We start from the raw sequence: 18,038 nt of genomic DNA, 5'->3' as shown, positions 1-18,038 counted from the left end.
AAAGATATTTTGCAGACCTGGTCCAATTGTTTCTGGATCTTACTCTGTTCCTCAGTGACCAGTTTGAGCTTTTCAGCATCTGCTTCTGCAAATTCACGCCCAGCTTTCTTTGCAGTGCGCTGCTTGGCACACAGAGCTTTACGGGATTTGCGATGTGCTCCAATTTGCTCTTCTAAGAACTTCAACTGCATTTGCAGCAACTGCTGTGTGTGCACAAGCCATTCTTCATATTGGTGCTGCTCAGCATCATCTGTTATGAGTGTTAACATCAACATTAAAAGCATGAAATAAACCGAACTGTCTATAACCTGTATGCACAATGTCTGCCTATATACTTTGTGGAAAATATAGTTTGCTACAAATTGTGCAATGCAACAAAAATAGCCAGATTTCCATGTTATCTAGATTCTGAAATTGTCAAATGAGTAAATTCAGAATGTCCATTTTAATGTCTGATTGTTTTCTGCATTGCCAAAATCATGACATTAAATTTGTGTTTACATAGGGAAAGTAATAATAATAATAATAATAATAATAATAAATAAGGGAAAGGGTAATAAAAGTAGTATAAGGGGTGGTTTGTTGCAAAAATAGAAATGCACAACATACTAATGATGCCAAACTGTGGAGGATTCGGTCTTGTTTGAACCTGGTTGCTGCCTTCTCCGTCCTGAAATAGAAGGATTAAGTTTAAGATGCGATTTTAAATTCACACAAAATGTGAACTAAAAAATTAAAACAAACCTACCTTGGAAGATCCAGGTGCAAGCTGAGCCTGGGAATCCTCATTTCCAGGGGCTGAAGTTAACCTCTGAGCCAAAAGAGATACTTGCTGCCTAAAGTTGAATAAAATTTAAATTATATCCAAAACAGAACTGAAATGGGCAATTCCATGGAAATATCAACCAGCAAATTTTTTAGAAAAGGAACAAAACCCCTACTAAATTATCCATTTATATTACTGTACTAAAGACCGATAACTGATTTAAGGTAATTGCATAATGTATCATCGACATGAGGTGTACACCAAATTATTCAAATTATACAAAAAAACTGGAGAGCCAATCTTTCTACTTTATATGACTATTATATAATTGTGCACTTCAAAGTGTATTGCATCACAATAACAATTTCCTGATTTAAACAGGAAAAACTTGCCTAAACATATTATATTAAACATATTGTTATACAAATGGTACTCTCTCTAAAAAGTAACATTTCATATTTTCACTTTCAAATTTACATCCATAACAGTAGAACTTGATCAACAATTTGTGTTAATAAAGACAAAAAGGTACCTATTCATTCCAGGTGGTACACCTATTGGATCTTGAGCCAACACCCTCTTAATTCCTTTCAGCGCAACCATTTTAGCCTTCGCAATAGGATCCATTATGTCATCTGTCATGAATTTATCCAGCTCTGAGAATAAATAATATTTACAATATCAAATTAATTTTTTGGATAATAAAATAGGAATAAACAGTTGATGAAACTCAATTCAACATACCTTTATCTGGGAAAAAGTTGCTGGCCAAGTTCTGCTGTTTAACGATATGTGGAGGTGGTGCCGTCTGTTGCTGAGGAGTAATACCAGGATGAATTCTGCCAGGCTGTCCACCTCGTAAAATGCCTTGCTGCTGTCCCATTGCTGCATGGGGAGGTGAAGGAACTGCAGCACCAATTAACCTCTGCTGCTGTTGTGGTAACACATGAGGTGGCCTAGGCACCATACCTGCTTGAGGCACAATGCCCTGGGATGGATGGTGGTGCTGTGGCATCATAATTTGATTTGGCCCCTGAGGAGGCTGTTGCTGATTCTGAATGCTGTGAAGTTGACTACCAATCCCTCCCTGTAGAGCACTTAAATGCTGCTGCTGTTGTTGTTTCTGAAGCTCCTTCTTTTCATGCTCCAAAAGATCTTGTATTAATAAAGGTAGTTCACTAGCTTCCAGAGAGCTTTCTACTTTGTCTAGATCTTCTGCTGTAGAGTGGTGACCAGAATCTGGCAAGCCAAGTGGATCATTACCCAGGTCTGGATGTGGTGCAGTTGGTGGAAAGGACAGTGTATCTGCTTGGCTGGGAAGAGGAAAAGGTATACCACCTAAACGGACGGTGTTCAAAGAAGCAGTTGCAGTCTCTGGTTGATTAGAGGCTTTTGATCCACTGAGCAAAACCGACACAGTTTCACTGAGGTCATCTTTAACCGAAGCTTGTCCTGACTGTGGTTGTTCAACCAATCCCTTCCCTTCAAGTTTTACAGAGGCCAGTCTAATGGCATCAGAGGACTCTACTTTTGGAGTATTGGTAGCAGATGAACTCTCAGTCTTTAAAGGTGGTTGAGTGGCAGTTGTGTGCGTGACCTGACAAGCTAAATCGACTCTTGGTTTCTCTTCAACCTTGATTTCTACATTAGCAGAAGACCCTGGTCCTTCCCCCTCTGCTTCCACAAGTCGCAACTGGTCAGAAAAAACATCTTTGGGATCACCCTGATCAAGCTCAGGGTCAGTGTATGCCAGCAAATCAAATTCATCACTGTTGAGCAGATCATCCAAATGAGGATCATTGGTCTCAAGATTGTCGAGGTTTCCCAAATCATCATCACCTTTATCAGGATCAAGGTCAAGAGTAGCAAGATCATCATCCTCCACTCCGGTTTCTGCCACTGTATCACCCAGCCCTTTGGAAGCAAAGGCATCCTCTAGGTCAGACTCAGGTAGGTCAACTGGATTCACAACAGTCTGTTGACCTCTTATTGTACTTGTTTGAGGTTGAAGCTGTTGAGTAGTAGTGTGAGAAATGGGCGTTTTAGGTGTAGTAGTTGGCACCTGTTGCGGCTGTAGCTGAGACTGAGGAGGGGGTACATTGCTTTGTTGCTGCATTAATAAGTCCATACCACCCTGCTGTAACCCAAGTCTAGGATCACGCATCCCCTCTGCTGAAGCATTGAGAGATGGGGGTAAGTTCTGCTGAAGAAAAGCAGCATTCATTTCCTGCTGTGGAAGAAACATGCGTTGTCTGGGTAAAGGTGCCCTTTGCATAAACTGAGGACCGAGTGGCATCCTCTGGGAATTATGCCTCAACTCTATAAACTGAGGTGGTGCTCCCGACACATGGCTTTGTACAGCTTCTGCGCCAGTGCCTGTGACCCCTGTCAAAGGATTAGGGATATTCTGCATGGACTGCATGTTGAGAGAATTGTTGATGGGAGTATTAAGGTGCTGCCTGGGAACGGCTTCGATCATAGATGGTTGCGGGAACCTCCGCGGAGCACCTTGGTTTTGCCACTGTGCAGGAAATAATGGACGAGGATACATCCCCTGAGAAATATTGGGCCCAGCTTGCCTACATAAAAAGCACAGATTAAAAAATGTTAATTGTGAAAGTAACGTTTACAAGGACTGTGTAAAATCACAGAGTAATCGGAACCAGTTGTATTTTTCAGCTCGTACCTTAATGCACTGGGCTCCATAGTTGCTGGTGTCCCAGGAGGAGGTGGGCGGCAAAGCTTTTCATCCATTGCTCCCATTGGCAGAGGCATCCTGCTGCTAAGGGCTGCCTGAGCAACCACAGCTCTGTCCTGATGGATGTAAGGTGATGTTATGCCAACTAACAAAACACTTTTGTCTGTACAATCAATCGAAATAAATGCACTATGCCATATAGCCATTATATATTTTGCAATATTTCATATTTTTTAGTAACATTGTTTTGGGCCAAATTAAGCATCCCTACAAACAAGCACAGCAAACTGGAGCATTTAAAATAAAAAAAAATAAAAAAATAAAAATCAAATCATGCAGCCATAGATTACCATTAGAGAAGCACCGATATGACATTTCTCAGCCGATACCGATTGCCGATTATTCATTTTATTTCATTTCATTATACATTTTTTTTTTAAAGCTAACTACCAAACGGATGACTTTCCTGAGGTAAATGCAACATTAAGTTATATTGTTCACAAGCTGTTTTATTGACAACTTTCCACGGTTGAAACACTGATTGAGTGATTAAATGAGACATGATACGGTTGTACTGTATCTTTCAACTTCTTTTCTGATATACATGCATGTTGTTCTAGATATAATTTGTATTAAAGTGGAAGAAAAGACTCACGCTCTGCGCTGTTGCTTGAACTGAGGCACTACAGCGGTCTGTTAAATCATATTTAAGAGCGTCAAAACGCCATTTATTGTTTGAATTTCGTGATAAAATGGACAGAATTTGAAAGATGACACCTTGTTTCTTTTTAGAAGTAACAAAGCACAGAGATATTTGCGATTATTGGATAAGAGATGCGCAAATAATGTTTAGAATAGGGAAAAACTGCAGATCTGGCAACCCTTGCTTGAACTACAGGTGATTCATAGGGTCAAAAGCCTGCTTTTATGTAGCTGTTTTTAGCTGTTAATGTGTTAGTCGCATTAACTTGCCCTAACTCAACAAGAGATTTTCTTCACACACAATGCGAGTTGCAGTCGGTCATGTTTTACCGCACCCTTATGATTGACAGGATACAATCGGCACTGATCATCGGCTGTTTTTAAACAATCGGCCGATAGTGAAAATAATAGATTTTATTGGCTGATACCGATTGTTAGCCAATACATCGGAGCATCTCTAATTACCATTACATCAGATTCAATAAAAAACATTCAATATTAATTCAATGTCAATACCTGAGGGTAAGGAGGTGGTGCTCGCTGGCTTTTGTCTTGCTGAAAGGCCGGCATTTCCCCGCTTGGCCAATTCTGAGCAGGATTACTCACCACAGGTGCTTCCTTCTCTTGGCGAAGTGAGTTTCTCTGCATTTTTTGTCTTATCAAAAAGTCTCTTAATCGCTGCCTCTGTGGTACAGAAAACAAAAAAAATGTAATTAAATTAAAACAATTCTACCCAAAACTCTTATTAAATGTGCACATCTAATTGGTGTCTACTTTACCTGTCTGTGCTTTTCTAACTCGGATGGACTAAGGCTCATGAGAGCTGGATCCTGTCCAGCTGACAGGTCTGACATATCCTGCGTCCCTGGCATGTTGGGTAAATGTGGAGCATCTGTTGGCCGAACAGTTGTTTCTTGGTTTCCAGGTTGAAGTGCTATTCTTGAGTTAAAATCAGCACCCATTGGTTGCTTCTGGGATTGTGGCTGCTGGAGATGGACCTGAGCTTGCTGAGAAGTCATCATCTGCTGCTGGCCAACTATTTGTTGCTGGCCCATTTGAAGCCCTACACCAGGACTGCAGCTGAAAGCAGAGGGTTTTCCAGAAAGTGGATCTGCTACTGAGGGTGAGCAGGGAGGTTGCTGGCTAGGATGAGGTGAGCCTCTAAATGGGGAGTTACCTTCTGGTGCTACAGAAGATGGGCGAGGAGGTTTATGCAGTGAGGCAAAGGGATCTCTGGACTGAGGTCGTGAAGGTGGGCGGGAGTAAGGGTCAGGTGACTGGAAGCGTGGAGTGGCTGGCGACTGCACAGAAAGCATTTCATTGGAAATGGCTCCTGGTGTGAGAGGTGACTGAGAACTGCCTTGCGACTGAGGACTGGAAGGCAATCTTGAATACGTTTCTTGCTGAGGCGTAGGAAGCCTTTGGGGTAGAGGAGAGGAGCCATCACCCGATTGAGGTCGCGGTGTGAGAGGCTGGGTGTAAGGGTCAGAGAACGTGGAGGGAGATTGGCGGTAGCTCTCAGGAGGATGATGATTAGGAGAGGCACCCGGAGGTTGTGAAACAGACAAGCCACCTGCATCCCCCTGATGCATACGAGGTGTCATGGGGGCTTTGAATAACCCATCTCCAGAGTCCAAACTAGCAGGAGAACCAGAGCTAAGGTCTTGTCTGCCAAAGGAAGAACGTGGAGATGGGGCATTCATTTCTGCCCTATTTGGGCCCACCCCAGCAGGTGAAGAAGCTATTGCAGATTGAGAAGGAGATGAAGTATGATCTTGTCGGGCAGCTCCATGCTGGCCACGGTAAGGGTCGCCACAATGGGTTGTATGAGGTGGTGAGAACATCTGAGAATCTCCAGGCCCACCAGGCCTAGGTCGAGGACTCTCAGGTGGACCTAAGGCCTCCTGAGAGGGCTGCTGAGGTTTGGGGATCTGCTGTTGTGATCTAAAAAATGGGTCAACCTGCTGGGCCCTGCGAGGAGTCCCTGGTTGCATGTCAAGGGAGCCGAAACTGGCTGGCCGTCCCTGAGTAGCACCCTGTGAGCCAGGCATAGGATATCCTGAGGAAGAGACTGGCAAGGGGCTGGAAGAAGGCTGCGAGTATGGGGTGGATGGCTGAGATTGAAGGTGCGGAGACTGAGAGGGAAGTTTAGAAAATGGGTCTGTCTGCAAATCAGCTGAGCAAGGAGTCTTGAGGGGTCCATCAGGAAAAAAGGCTGAAGATGCAGAGTCTGGGGCATGGGGGTAAGGACTCTCAGCAGAGCTCGGCTGGGAGGGAGTGGAAACAGAGCCTGAGGGTGGAGGAATTTGAAGGTGCAGATTAGGGCGCTCGCCTTTAATACGGCCAGGCTCAGTTTTGATAGGCCGACATACTTGACTCTCAGCCTGCTGTTGAGAAGAATAAAGAAACAAATTTACAATTACAATGCAAACACATCAAATGATATACAGTGCATTTGTAGAGATTGTCACTTACCTTCTGTGCCTTGTTTATTCTCTGAGCAGCCCTATTATCTTTGGCCTTTTGCTGAATGGATAAGGGACAAGTGGTAAACAAATGAAAACTGTTAGAGGACAAAGACAGTACTTTGAAATTAAGTTACACTATAGGTTCAAACTAGCACCTACCAGATAAGGAACCTTGTCTGCAGCTGATACTTTCCTCCAAATCTTCATTATTTGTTTGCAGCGACTTGCCCAGTCTATGGAAAGAAAGGAAATTATGAAGCAGACCTAACAAATCTTTAGTCATGTAAGCCCTCCAAATTTTTAGGAGTAAAACTATTACTAAGTTAAAGTGGAATTAGCAGGTACACCTTCTACAACACTTTAACATTCAAAAGGCAGTTCAATACTAACCAGGGTAGTCCTGTTTGAGACTAGGGAAGTTCATGTTAGCATATAATACAGGAGAGATGGTAGATAGATTTCCCAATTCCTCATCCTTCTCCCAACGCTGCAGACTGCGCTGATTGTAGGAGAGGCCATCACCTTCCTGTTCAGTAGGAGTTGGAGGAGTGGAAGGGGTGGCTGGAGTGGATGGTGTTGCCCATGGACTTTCCTCATCCTGGTCTGGACTGAAAAGACCCCCTCGATCACTGGAGATGAGAAAAATAAAGTAATATAAAGAAGGTCAAATTCATAAGGGGACAAAGGGGAGAAGGGCAAAGAAAAAAGCTTACCGTATGTCGAAAAAGGGGGACTGGGAGAGACCTGAAAAAGAGTCCATGATACCAGTTGAGGGGAGTGCGCCAGATAAGGAAGCACCTGTAGTTAAATCATGGTGCATTTTTAAGTGTACACAAGTATAACAAATCTAACTTATATAACACATCTTGAGTGAAAAAAGTTTAAGTAAATTACATATAACAAATAATTTAATATATAAAATTCTGCCCTTACCTGGAAGGAGGTTTCTTTGAGGGAAACCACTTAGATTTGGATCACTCTCCTGAACAGGCTTAATGCTAGGCTGCAGGGGCCCACTCACAGAGCTCCCTTCAGTAGGTCCAAGTACTTTGCGGAAGAACTGCTCAGAATCCTGACTTTCTAGTCCCCGAGGGAGATCTGGTGGGTGAAAAGGGTGGTCTTTTGAGTAATACAACTTTTCATGGCAACAGGTACCCCTCACTTTTTTGTTGACGAAAGTATTTACCTTCATTCTTCTGTATGTCAGACCCTTGTGCATCACCTGAGCTCTGTTCCGTGTTGGAAAGTTGCCCAATTACTCCTGGCACTACTGCTACAAAATGTTGTGCAAGTTAAATATTATGTTCTGAAAACAATCAAAATGCTAAAATATCAAACTACCACAGCTTTGAAAATCCTACCTGATCGATCACCTGGAGGCTTGGATCCCTCACCCTCTTGCTTTAGTTCCATGGGAAGACCAGTCAGCCTGACTGTGGCTTCAACTGTAAGAACAAAATGAAACAACTGTTTAAATCTGTGCCACATCTAGCTTTATTACTCTCAAACACTAACATTGACGTAATGTCTTACCTGGTTCAGAGGCTGTATTTCTGGCCCCATTCCCAGGGAGAGGAGGTCTCTGAATGCCCTGCGTATGTCTTTGGGTTGGAGGAGCAAGAAAAGCTCTCTTACTCTGATCGAGCAATGTCTTGCCAAAGAAAGCTTCCTGTAGGTATGCAGGAAACATGTCCTCCAACTTGCTCTTCTTTCTACCCCTGCGCTTCTTGGCTTGCTCACCCTCTCCCTCTGCAGTCTTTGCCTCTGGGACATCGAGAGGTATGTCAGGATGAGGTCCTAACATGAATAAAATCTGACTGTTAAACATGACTGTAACATGCAAGATTATGACCATAAAATTTTATTTGCAGATTTGTACTTCACTGTTCAGATTTCCTGAGTGTTTTGATGCAAGGCATTTAGAATATATTTCATAAAAAGGAACTGAAAGACATTTTTTGTGGTCAATAATAACTGACAGCCCCTGACAGTCAAGGGAGTTGCACCCACAGACTTTTTTTGTAGTAGTTGGCAGGGACATTAGTATTATGTGATTACATCAGACTACAGCATAGTTTTTTTGAAAACTATACCAGTATGCTTAAAACATTCCAAGACTCAACACTGATATAACAAAACTCAACAATCATTAGATGCTGGTGTTTGCTGTGGCAGTGTGAAGGCCAATTTGGACACACTTGCCTTCCTCAAGTTTCGCTTCAGCTGCTTGACCTTCAGGAACAGCATCACCAGAGGCAGACAGACTCCTCCTCATTCGTGTGTGACACTTTCTTTGCCGGACCATGAAGCCTCCAATCCCTAAAAGTGAAAAATCACTTTACTACCACTTTCTTTCAAAGCACAGAACACTGATACCGCTATTAGGAAACAAAACGGCTCAGTGACCTGGTCTGTATGGTTTCCGCTTTCTCTTCTTCCCGTCATCAGTCTCTTCTACTCCTCCTTTGAGAGTTTCACAGTCAGCCATGCCCTCTATACCCCCATCTGTCCCAGTTTCTCTGTCCACTCCATCCCGGTCTGGGCTCCCAGGTGCTTCCAGCTTGGGCTCACATTCCATCGCTTCTGCACCTCCTATATACATATATATATAGAGTTATATTATTTGCATTCATAATCACAGGAAAACAGCCTGAAGAGTTCTTTAAGTATTCATAAATATTGTACCAGCGTTCATTTGCAACGAAGACAAAAAGAATTGGTCACATACAGTATAAAAATAATTCAACTTTGTAATAAACTGACCTTTCCCCTCATCAACATCTGCATCACCTTCTTTCAGCTCATCAATACACATGGTGCCCAGTCGGGACCGGCGCTGCCTGCGCTTGTGCAGGGGTGACATGGAGATGCTTCGCAATAAAGACATGCCAGTCTCTGTTAGCCAGACACCCTCCAGACGATAAAACTGTGGCTCTGAAGCAAGCGGATGGAGTAACAGAGATAAAGTCAGATAAAAATAGCAAATAGATGAAAGCCTGACAACTAATTATCAAACATACACATACCTGGATCTTTCATTTTGAAAACCGACATCATAGGAGACTCCACTAAGAGAGATAGATAAAGGCTATTATTTTGTGAAATAGAACTTCTAATCAACCCACTAATGAAATTAACTTCTAATCAAATCTATCACGAAACTCACCAATAGGCCTGGGGACATATGGAGTGCAGGCTGTACAGGCAAAGCCTTCATCAGATGCTTGTTCAACCTCATCCTCAGTGTAAAGACTCTCACATACAGCATGAACCCATCTACGAAAGACAAAAAAAAGTCTCTTATGCTCACTAAGGCTTTTACAAAAAAAAGAAATATTGTGAACTATTATTTCCTTTAAAGTAGCTTTTCTATTTGAATACATTTTCAAATGTAATTTATTCCTGTGATGCCAAAGCTGTGTCACATGCTTCTACAGTAATCAATCTTATAAGCTGATTTGGTGCTCGAAAACATTTATTATTATCATCAATGTTGAAAACAGTTGTGCTATTTAATATTTTGTTGGAAACCATGACACAGTTTTTGAGTGGTCAACCGATATTGTTTTTTTGATGGCCTATGCCAAGAGCAGGATGGCCAATATATTTAATCAATTAGAAATAAATCATTTGAAAAGGAATTTTAAAATTTGTAAAATAAAGACATACTTTAGATGGTAACCTATTGATTCTGCAAATCTATTACAGTATTTTTCACAAATAAAGAAATTGTTAAATATATATGCCGATTGAGTATTATAGCATTTGCCTTTCTATTACCAATGATATTAATGCAAACGCTATAATACTTTTTCATATACCGTATACTTTCTTTAACATTTCTATCTAATAACCTATTAGACAGAACTGTTAAACAGAGACCAACTAATGAAGATGGAGAATGGGAGCTAGGATTGACCTTTATTAATATAATATGATCCAGTTCCAGACTGACCTGTCACAGTGCTGACACTGCAGAAGCAGCTCCTCCTCCATGAAGTTCTCACGACACACAGGACATGTTACCAGGCTGGCGCAAGGGCCGCAGTGATTGTAGTTATTTTGCCACTCACAGTGGAACCCAGGGGAACTAGCACCACACTGCATACAGCACACACACCTGAAGGGGGGTAGATCAATGGTTCGGTTACCACATTTTCTCTTTGGGCTCCCAACTGACATGTAATCACTGTACGGAGGCAATGACACACCATTTGCACTTCCAGCCTCCCTTAGGCACAGTCTGTAAGGGTGGGTCCAAGCAATAAGTGTGATAGCTGACATCACAGTCGTCACAAAGCAGCAATCGGGCAGGATCTGAAGCCTTCCCACACACCTCACACACAATGCACTCAAGACAACGCCAGCCTTTTCTTAGCATCATCTTGGTGATCTATAGAGGAGAAATCCAAATAAAGAAATAATGAGGATCTGTGCATAAAGAGGGTCACCATACAGAATAGAGTTCAAAAGCTTACCTTGCTGTTCACACAGTATGGATGATAACACTGTGCACACTGAGCACAGGCTAAAAGCTGGCCCTCCACACCTTGTCCAAAACTACCACACACTACACACATGTCCTGTTACACACAAAAAGAGACAAATTATAGTCACTTATGACGCTGAATTTTATAGGAATTTGAAAGAATAATAATAACAATAATGAATAATGAAAGTTAGTCGTACCTGCTGCAGGACAAACTTATCAGTGTTGGAGAAAAGTACCACAGTATTTTGCATGGTGTCATCTTCCTCCTCATCTTCTTCTTTGCTAAGTCCAGTGTCTGCAGTCATGCTTAGCTGTAAATATCATAGATGCATTTAATAAAAAAAAATTGTTTAGCACAAGAGGTAAAGGCTGTTTCAAAGGTTTACGGTGTACCTTTCACAAGTCAACATCTCCTATTTATGGGAATTCTGACATAACCTGAGCACTATTAAACTGTTACAAAAAAAAAAGGCTATAAGGCTAAATCAAAATTCTATGATTGTGTTTTAATGCCAACTAACTAACTAACTATTTATTACTATAAACATTTTGAATTAGCTTTCAGTTTTTTAAATTTTCGCTTAAGTTATAATAATTTTGCTATGAGCTTTTGTCATTTTCATTTTTAATTATAAGCTTAAATAAAGTTATTTCAGCTTTAGTAACTTTAGCATTTCATTATTTAAACTCATTTCAGATAATTGCCATGGCAAAAATCTTTAGTTTTTAGTTTAATATTTATATTTTATTTTGTATTTCTATTTCCATTAATAAAAAATATTTTTAATAGATTATTTAGTAACTCTGGTTGTAATGGTTTTAGAATAATTCATATTGCTAAAACAAAATACTTCATTTTAACCATGGCACTAAAATGTTAATGTACAATTCTAATGAACAACATAGGTTTACATTAAAATGCCTTAAAACACTAGTAAAAGAAAAAACGAAGGGATTGCAGATGAAGTGAAGAGCTTACTATAAAGGCGTCAATACAGGAGGCCATTGCTTTGAGACGTGACCGCCCACGCCCTCTGCCACCACCGCTGCCGCCGCCGCCACCGCCACCTCGTGGCCGCCGTTTCCCTGGGAAACCACTGCCTCTGCCCTGAAGGGTCAGGAAATACATTTATGAGCATCAAACTTAACTTAACTGCTCTTGGACTATTGGAGAACCAAAATCCATCAGAATTAAATTTCATGCAGAAAAAGTTTAGAGACTGACATCCACCTGCTTTACCCGTGAGCGTCCAGGAGAACCCCTACGCTTCACTTTCTCCCCATCGGGCTTCAGCGGATCAAATGGCAACGAGTCCTCTGTTTCGGTGAGAAGCGAATCAGAACGGGTCCTACCAGCTGGCACCAGGCTGAGTTCCATGGACAGCATCTGAGAGTCTGCCTCAGCCGGCGAGCCAAGGAAACCGCTGCTGCTCTCGTCACCATGGCTAATGTTTGATGTCTCATCGAGGACCAGCTCGGGCTTCATATCTTCTTGCATCTCTTTCCTGGATTGATCATCTTCTCCCTGACTCTCATCTTTGAGGAGAGACTCATCTAAGGATTCCTCCAACCCCTGCTCATCCTCCTCTTCCTCAGACTGGCCCATTCTGTCATCGGTGTCAGATGCAAGGGGCATTTCTGTCTGAGGAGCATGTGGAGGAGTCCTGTCTATTGACCCTTGCCGCGTCTCAGATCCCATGTCCTCCAAGTCCATCGCAACTGGCTCTGCTTCTTCCAAAACAGGGAGTGTGATTTGAGAAGATTGAGAACACAGGCTTGACGGAGGCTTTGTTTCAGTGGAATCCACTGTAATGTCCACCTCTGTCTCTGTTTGAGGAGGCTTGTCTTGCCCTTGCGACTCCTGCCTTTCTATAGGAATCTGGGATACATCAGGTTGGGCTTCCTCTATAGTGTCAGGGACAGGGCTGTCTGGGCTATCCTTCATAGGAGGGTCCTGAGTGTCCTTTGATTTTTCCTCAACTGCCTCTGTAACCACTGTTTCACTGGTACTCTCCTCCTCTTTTTGTTTTTCATCCATATCTATAGAAGACAACAAGCTTAAGAAATACAAACATCAAAAAAATCTCTTAAGTACCTAATAGTCTGTAGCACGGAGGATTTGTGGGAACTGCAAGGAATGTTTTGTGATAGTTTTGGAAGGATTAAAAAAAAAAAAAAAAAAAGTAATTTTGCAACAACAACGAAAAAATCATAGTGTTGTAGTTTCATATTGCAGCTATTATTGCAAATAAAAACCTAATATTTGCAGCTTGTTTGCAAATAAAACTTAATTGAAAACATTAATTTAAAAAAATGTATAAAATATGTGTAGTTTATAAATTACATTCCCCATCAAAAATATAAACATTGAACTATGCTGCCATTAAAATAAAATGACCCATCAGATTACATAAAAAAAATAAGCATATTGCCTATTTTTGTGGCAGGGCCAGTGTAAGTGTTTGCAAGTAAAAACCTGAACTATGGTGGGTTTCGAAATTTACCTGAAACCGTAGCTAAAGACGCCTGCTGCTCTGTAGAGACCTCACTGTGCACATTAGTCTCTGTGGAGCCCTCAGCACCTTCTGGCCGTAGTTCCTCCTCTATAATGCTTCCTTTCACTTCTGCCATTCCAACCACCTCAAGCTCTGTCCCTAAAATGAAACATCAGCTCAATATCCACATCTAATATCAGTCAATAATACACAGAGAACAGAAACTAGGGCTGGGTCTCACCAACTAACCCATGATACCACATACACATTGCTATACAGAGAAAACACTGACTGCAATAGAGCATTCAGAACTGAATTAAAAGAAGCATTTTAAATTCCATTTTGCCCGAATTTTAAAATTTGCATTCATCAGGTACACTACTGTTCCATATTTTGGGGTCAGTACCATTTTTTAAAAGAAATTAATACTTTAAAACAGCAAGGATGCATTAAATTGATAGGATAACCAGAAAAATGTAAAACCTAATGGATGATTTACAGGAATACAGGTAATTCTGACATCTGAATGTAGTTTGAAAAAAACCCATTCATAAGTACATCTTGGACCCTATTTAGTCCTCATCACGATACTCGTTTTAAAGAGCCCTTTAAAATAGTTAAAAACAGTGTATTAAAGAACATACCCAATTCCATCGGCACCTCCGAAACCGCTTTCTCATCTACATTTGTGGATGACACCTCAGACTCGATTGGAACCTCATCTGGGATTTCTTTGCAGAGCACACAGATGCATTTCTCCTCAGGAGGTCCTGACAGAGAGGCACAATCTCTGTGAACCCATCTGCGGACGACATCAAACAAGTTATAAATATGCAGAGAGACAACTGAAAGTCAGTTTGTTTGTTACTTCATAGCAAACATGGCTTCACAATAGAGAATTTTTAAAAGGTCACCTCCATTTTAGTAAACTGCTTTGTACAGCACCAAACGCTCTGCTCTAGACAAGGAAGCAGCTCACCTGCCTGTGCTTTATAGCAGAAGGTACAAAAAACTAACCTGTGGCAGATGGCACAGCGATGTTGGAGGGAGGCCGAGGGCTCCACAGCTTTACTGCACACACCGCAGACAGAGGTGCGCCTGCGCTGGCAGCCATCGCATACTGTGTAGCTCTCAAACCACTGTTCAGAGCCAGGAAGCTTCAGCCCTCGCATGCCACAGTCAATACACACACGGCACCGCTGCAACAGACATGCAAATTAGGTCAGCCAAACCAATAGAGTGATATTTCACTCACAAAAATCACATTTTCCTATTTGCCAAACATCTGTTCAAACTGATATCACCATCACACGCCACAATCACTCAAAGGGACATTATAAAAGGAATGGCACACATTTTGAACCTCCTTAGAGGCCAATCCTAAAATGCGAGACGCAGGGTAGTGAAACTAAAAAAGATTTGCATGCCATAAAAACGGACTAGAGATTTGTTTTTTGTTTTTAAGTTGAACTTTTTAACTTGAGCACTGTGTTTTTAGAAAGGCGTATCAACCGTAAGACGTTGCAAAGGATACCAGACGTGACGGCAATGGTCAAAGGTGTCCATCTAGCACGTTTACATAGAAAAACTATGGAAACAGCACAGTGGGATGACAAACAAAAATTTGTTCTGTGTGAACGGCCTCTTAAAAGTGCTTAGATGACATTTTATTTGAACTGAATAAACTTTTGTGTTTCAACGATATGGTGGCGAGTTAAATGACAGCGATTTTCACTTTTAGGAGAACCTTGGTGGGGAATTCAAGTGGTTTCTCCACCCAATTTTGGGTATGAGAAAAGAGCAGAGCAACTATGTAAATAAACTGCACAGGTCTAATTTCTACCTTAAATGGTGATAGATTAAGGGCATGTAAGAGTGAGTCATGAGTATAAGCTTACTTTGCACTTCCATGAATCAGGGGGCACAGAGTCCATGGCTGGCAGTAGACAGAAGGTATGGTAGCCCTTGTCACAAGCATCGCAAACCAGCATCTTCGAATCCTCTCCTGGTTGCCTGTACGTCATTAAAAAAAATACACTTAACCACAAAGTCTGTGCGAACACTGATATAAATATAGTTTTATGACATCAACTTTAGATAAAGATGCAAGAAGCATTTAAACGTACCTGCAGGTCTGGCAAACTTTGCACTCGGGACACTGCCAGCCTGACCGCTGAAGTGGTGTAGCACTGATTTCTAGACAGGCGTCATGATAGTGCTGCCCACAGCCCGTACAGTATAGCAAACCCGACAGGTCCCCAACAGAGTCGCACACTGCACACCGTGCCTCCTCTCCGGCTGCAAAACAAACACAAGAGTTTGTCATCTCAAAAACTGCAAACGTTATTTACGGATGATATCGCATCTCTTCCGCTGCAATTCCGTACCAATCTCCTCTGCCTTGTCTATGTGCTCTGGACAGAGGAGCGCCAGCTGCTTCATGGACTGGAATGATCCACTCGCAGCCGAGCAGGGGAAGTGGTAGAACCGTGAGCAGCCTTCGGCCCGGCATTGGATGGTAGCGCCCATCCTTTTACAATAATCACATGGCTGAAGCAGAGATAGAAAAGCAAAGTAAAAGATGGGAAAGTTAATTTGTCAGCCATAAAGCAATATTTATGATGTTTAATGCTTTGATTAAGGAAGCTTTTAGCCTACCCGCTGTATCCCTGAGATGACTGCCTTATCCACGTTTATCAGCACCTCACCCTCAGTCTGTTCCACTCCCTCTGACCACACGGCACACCAGTGGTGAACCCAGCAGCTCCCTGTTTCAAAAGAGAGGATTTACAATTATAACACAACTGAAAAAAAATAAATAAATAAATAAAATTATGGACAAGGTTTATGAGGTTTTTTCTTATTCCAATTTTGATCTTGATTATATAATAATCTTGAATTTACATTTTTATAATTTATTTTTATTATATTATTTATAAATAATACTTTATACTTTATAAATAATGAAATTATGTTAGAAGTATCAGTTAGAATGGGTTAAACTATAAATTAATAATTTCAAACTAATATGACACTTAATTATTTGTTGTTGTATTTGTATTTAATTTAAATTAAAAATATTTCTTAAACACCTGTTACGTAAACATACACTACCGTTCAAAAGTCAGTATGCTTTTTAAAAAGAGATTAATCGTTTTATTCAGCAAGGATGCATAAAATGGATCAAAAGCGACATTAAAGACATTTATAATGATACAGAAGATCTCTATTTCAAATAAATGCTGTTCTTTTTGGGGGGAAATTACTGCTTCCACAAAACTGTCTTCAATATTGATAATAATCAGATAAGCTTCTTATGCAATGTGCACCAAATCAGAAAATCAGTATATTTAGCTTTGCCATCATAGGAATAAAATACATTAAAAAGTAGGGATGCACAATATATCAGCCAACATATCGGTATCGCCCGATATATGTTCATTTTTAATGTTAACCGTTATCGGCCCGAAATTTGGCCATGATGGTTTTCAATTGCTTGAAATATGATTGGAATCACTTCAATAAGGAAAACACAGTTAAGTGCAACATGTGCAGTGCAAGTCTGTCATATAGGCTACATAAAATTATAATGAGAACATTATAATTGTGTGCTTGGGACATGGATTTTAATGGTGAGACTTTTGTTTTTGAAATCAGGCTCTTAAAATTGGATTTAGATTTATCGCCAATATATCGGTTATCAGCTTTCAAATATAAAGAATTATCGATTATTGGTACCAACCAAAATTTTCATATTGGTGCATCCCTAAAAAAAAAAAGTAAAAATAGAAGACGGTTATTTTAATTGTAATAATATTTCACAATATCAGTGTTTTACTGCATTTTTGATCAAAGAAATGTAGCCTTTGTGAGCATAAGAAACTCCTTTCAAAAACATTAGGGAAAAATCATACTGACCCCAAACTTTTGAATGATAGTGGGGGTAAGGCGTAAGAATGTAATTTATTTTATTTTTAATCGTTGAGCTCTGTATTGTCCAAAATAGTCACAAATATTTTTTTTTTATATATATATTTAGAAACTATGATATTTCACTCAAACATTGAGAAAAGTTACAAATTGTGAAGAAACTACTGTGTCTTAAAGTGTCTCAGTGCAGCATCCGAACATGACAGCGATATCACTATGATTCAAACCATTTGATTTCCTAAGTATACCTGTGTCATCAAAGAAAGATGCCAGACAGGTGGATTCAGAGAATCCAATGGAAGACAGGTCATCGTTTCCAGCTGCTGGCAGAGAGGAGACAGAGGGCTCCAAGCTGGGCCGATCAGAAGAGGGTCCAAAACACCGGAGCTCCCGTTGACCATGCAGACTACGCTCCACACAGTTACACAGAGCACAGGCCCTGACAGTCTCCCTAAAAATAAAAACACCAACACAAAAAAGATGATCA

General features: G+C 40.9%; 1 protein-coding gene across 2 annotated transcripts in view; it reads right to left on the bottom strand.

The window, feature by feature from the left end:
- The window catches only part of kmt2d (lysine (K)-specific methyltransferase 2D), a 33,167-nt gene that overhangs the window by 10,984 nt on the left and 4,145 nt on the right, over nucleotides 1-18,038 (bottom strand). Inside the window, exons 4-38 of one of the 2 annotated variants that reach the window (XM_084099798.1) lie at nucleotides 17,800-18,002; nucleotides 16,280-16,389; nucleotides 16,009-16,171; nucleotides 15,748-15,919; nucleotides 15,520-15,634; nucleotides 14,639-14,820; nucleotides 14,266-14,423; nucleotides 13,631-13,780; nucleotides 12,352-13,166; nucleotides 12,106-12,234; nucleotides 11,324-11,437; nucleotides 11,113-11,217; nucleotides 10,846-11,027; nucleotides 10,590-10,754; nucleotides 9,801-9,910; nucleotides 9,661-9,702; nucleotides 9,398-9,568; nucleotides 9,041-9,226; nucleotides 8,837-8,953; nucleotides 8,168-8,431; nucleotides 7,996-8,079; nucleotides 7,821-7,907; nucleotides 7,568-7,732; nucleotides 7,348-7,432; nucleotides 7,025-7,263; nucleotides 6,794-6,867; nucleotides 6,642-6,692; nucleotides 4,946-6,553; nucleotides 4,683-4,850; nucleotides 3,453-3,580; nucleotides 1,511-3,345; nucleotides 1,299-1,422; nucleotides 749-836; nucleotides 610-670; nucleotides 18-250 (exon numbers count right to left, since the gene is read on the bottom strand). In XM_084099798.1, the coding sequence (XP_083955924.1) occupies nucleotides 18-250; nucleotides 610-670; nucleotides 749-836; nucleotides 1,299-1,422; nucleotides 1,511-3,345; nucleotides 3,453-3,580; nucleotides 4,683-4,850; nucleotides 4,946-6,553; nucleotides 6,642-6,692; nucleotides 6,794-6,867; nucleotides 7,025-7,263; nucleotides 7,348-7,432; nucleotides 7,568-7,732; nucleotides 7,821-7,907; nucleotides 7,996-8,079; nucleotides 8,168-8,431; nucleotides 8,837-8,953; nucleotides 9,041-9,226; nucleotides 9,398-9,568; nucleotides 9,661-9,702; nucleotides 9,801-9,910; nucleotides 10,590-10,754; nucleotides 10,846-11,027; nucleotides 11,113-11,217; nucleotides 11,324-11,437; nucleotides 12,106-12,234; nucleotides 12,352-13,166; nucleotides 13,631-13,780; nucleotides 14,266-14,423; nucleotides 14,639-14,820; nucleotides 15,520-15,634; nucleotides 15,748-15,919; nucleotides 16,009-16,171; nucleotides 16,280-16,389; nucleotides 17,800-18,002 (8,683 nt within the window). The remainder of the gene's footprint in view (nucleotides 1-17; nucleotides 251-609; nucleotides 671-748; nucleotides 837-1,298; nucleotides 1,423-1,510; nucleotides 3,346-3,452; nucleotides 3,581-4,682; nucleotides 4,851-4,945; nucleotides 6,554-6,641; nucleotides 6,693-6,793; nucleotides 6,868-7,024; nucleotides 7,264-7,347; nucleotides 7,433-7,567; nucleotides 7,733-7,820; nucleotides 7,908-7,995; nucleotides 8,080-8,167; nucleotides 8,432-8,836; nucleotides 8,954-9,040; nucleotides 9,227-9,397; nucleotides 9,569-9,660; nucleotides 9,703-9,800; nucleotides 9,911-10,589; nucleotides 10,755-10,845; nucleotides 11,028-11,112; nucleotides 11,218-11,323; nucleotides 11,438-12,105; nucleotides 12,235-12,351; nucleotides 13,167-13,630; nucleotides 13,781-14,265; nucleotides 14,424-14,638; nucleotides 14,821-15,519; nucleotides 15,635-15,747; nucleotides 15,920-16,008; nucleotides 16,172-16,279; nucleotides 16,390-17,799; nucleotides 18,003-18,038) is intronic. The other variant, XM_084099799.1, reaches the window with a different exon arrangement.

This window comes from Abramis brama, assembly GCF_963993115.1.
Source record: "Abramis brama genome assembly, chromosome: 22".
In the NCBI taxonomy this organism is placed as follows: domain Eukaryota; kingdom Metazoa; phylum Chordata; class Actinopteri; order Cypriniformes; family Leuciscidae; genus Abramis; species Abramis brama.
The sequence above is the reverse complement of the archived record's forward strand: the minus strand, read 5'-3'. Positions and strand labels throughout refer to the sequence as shown.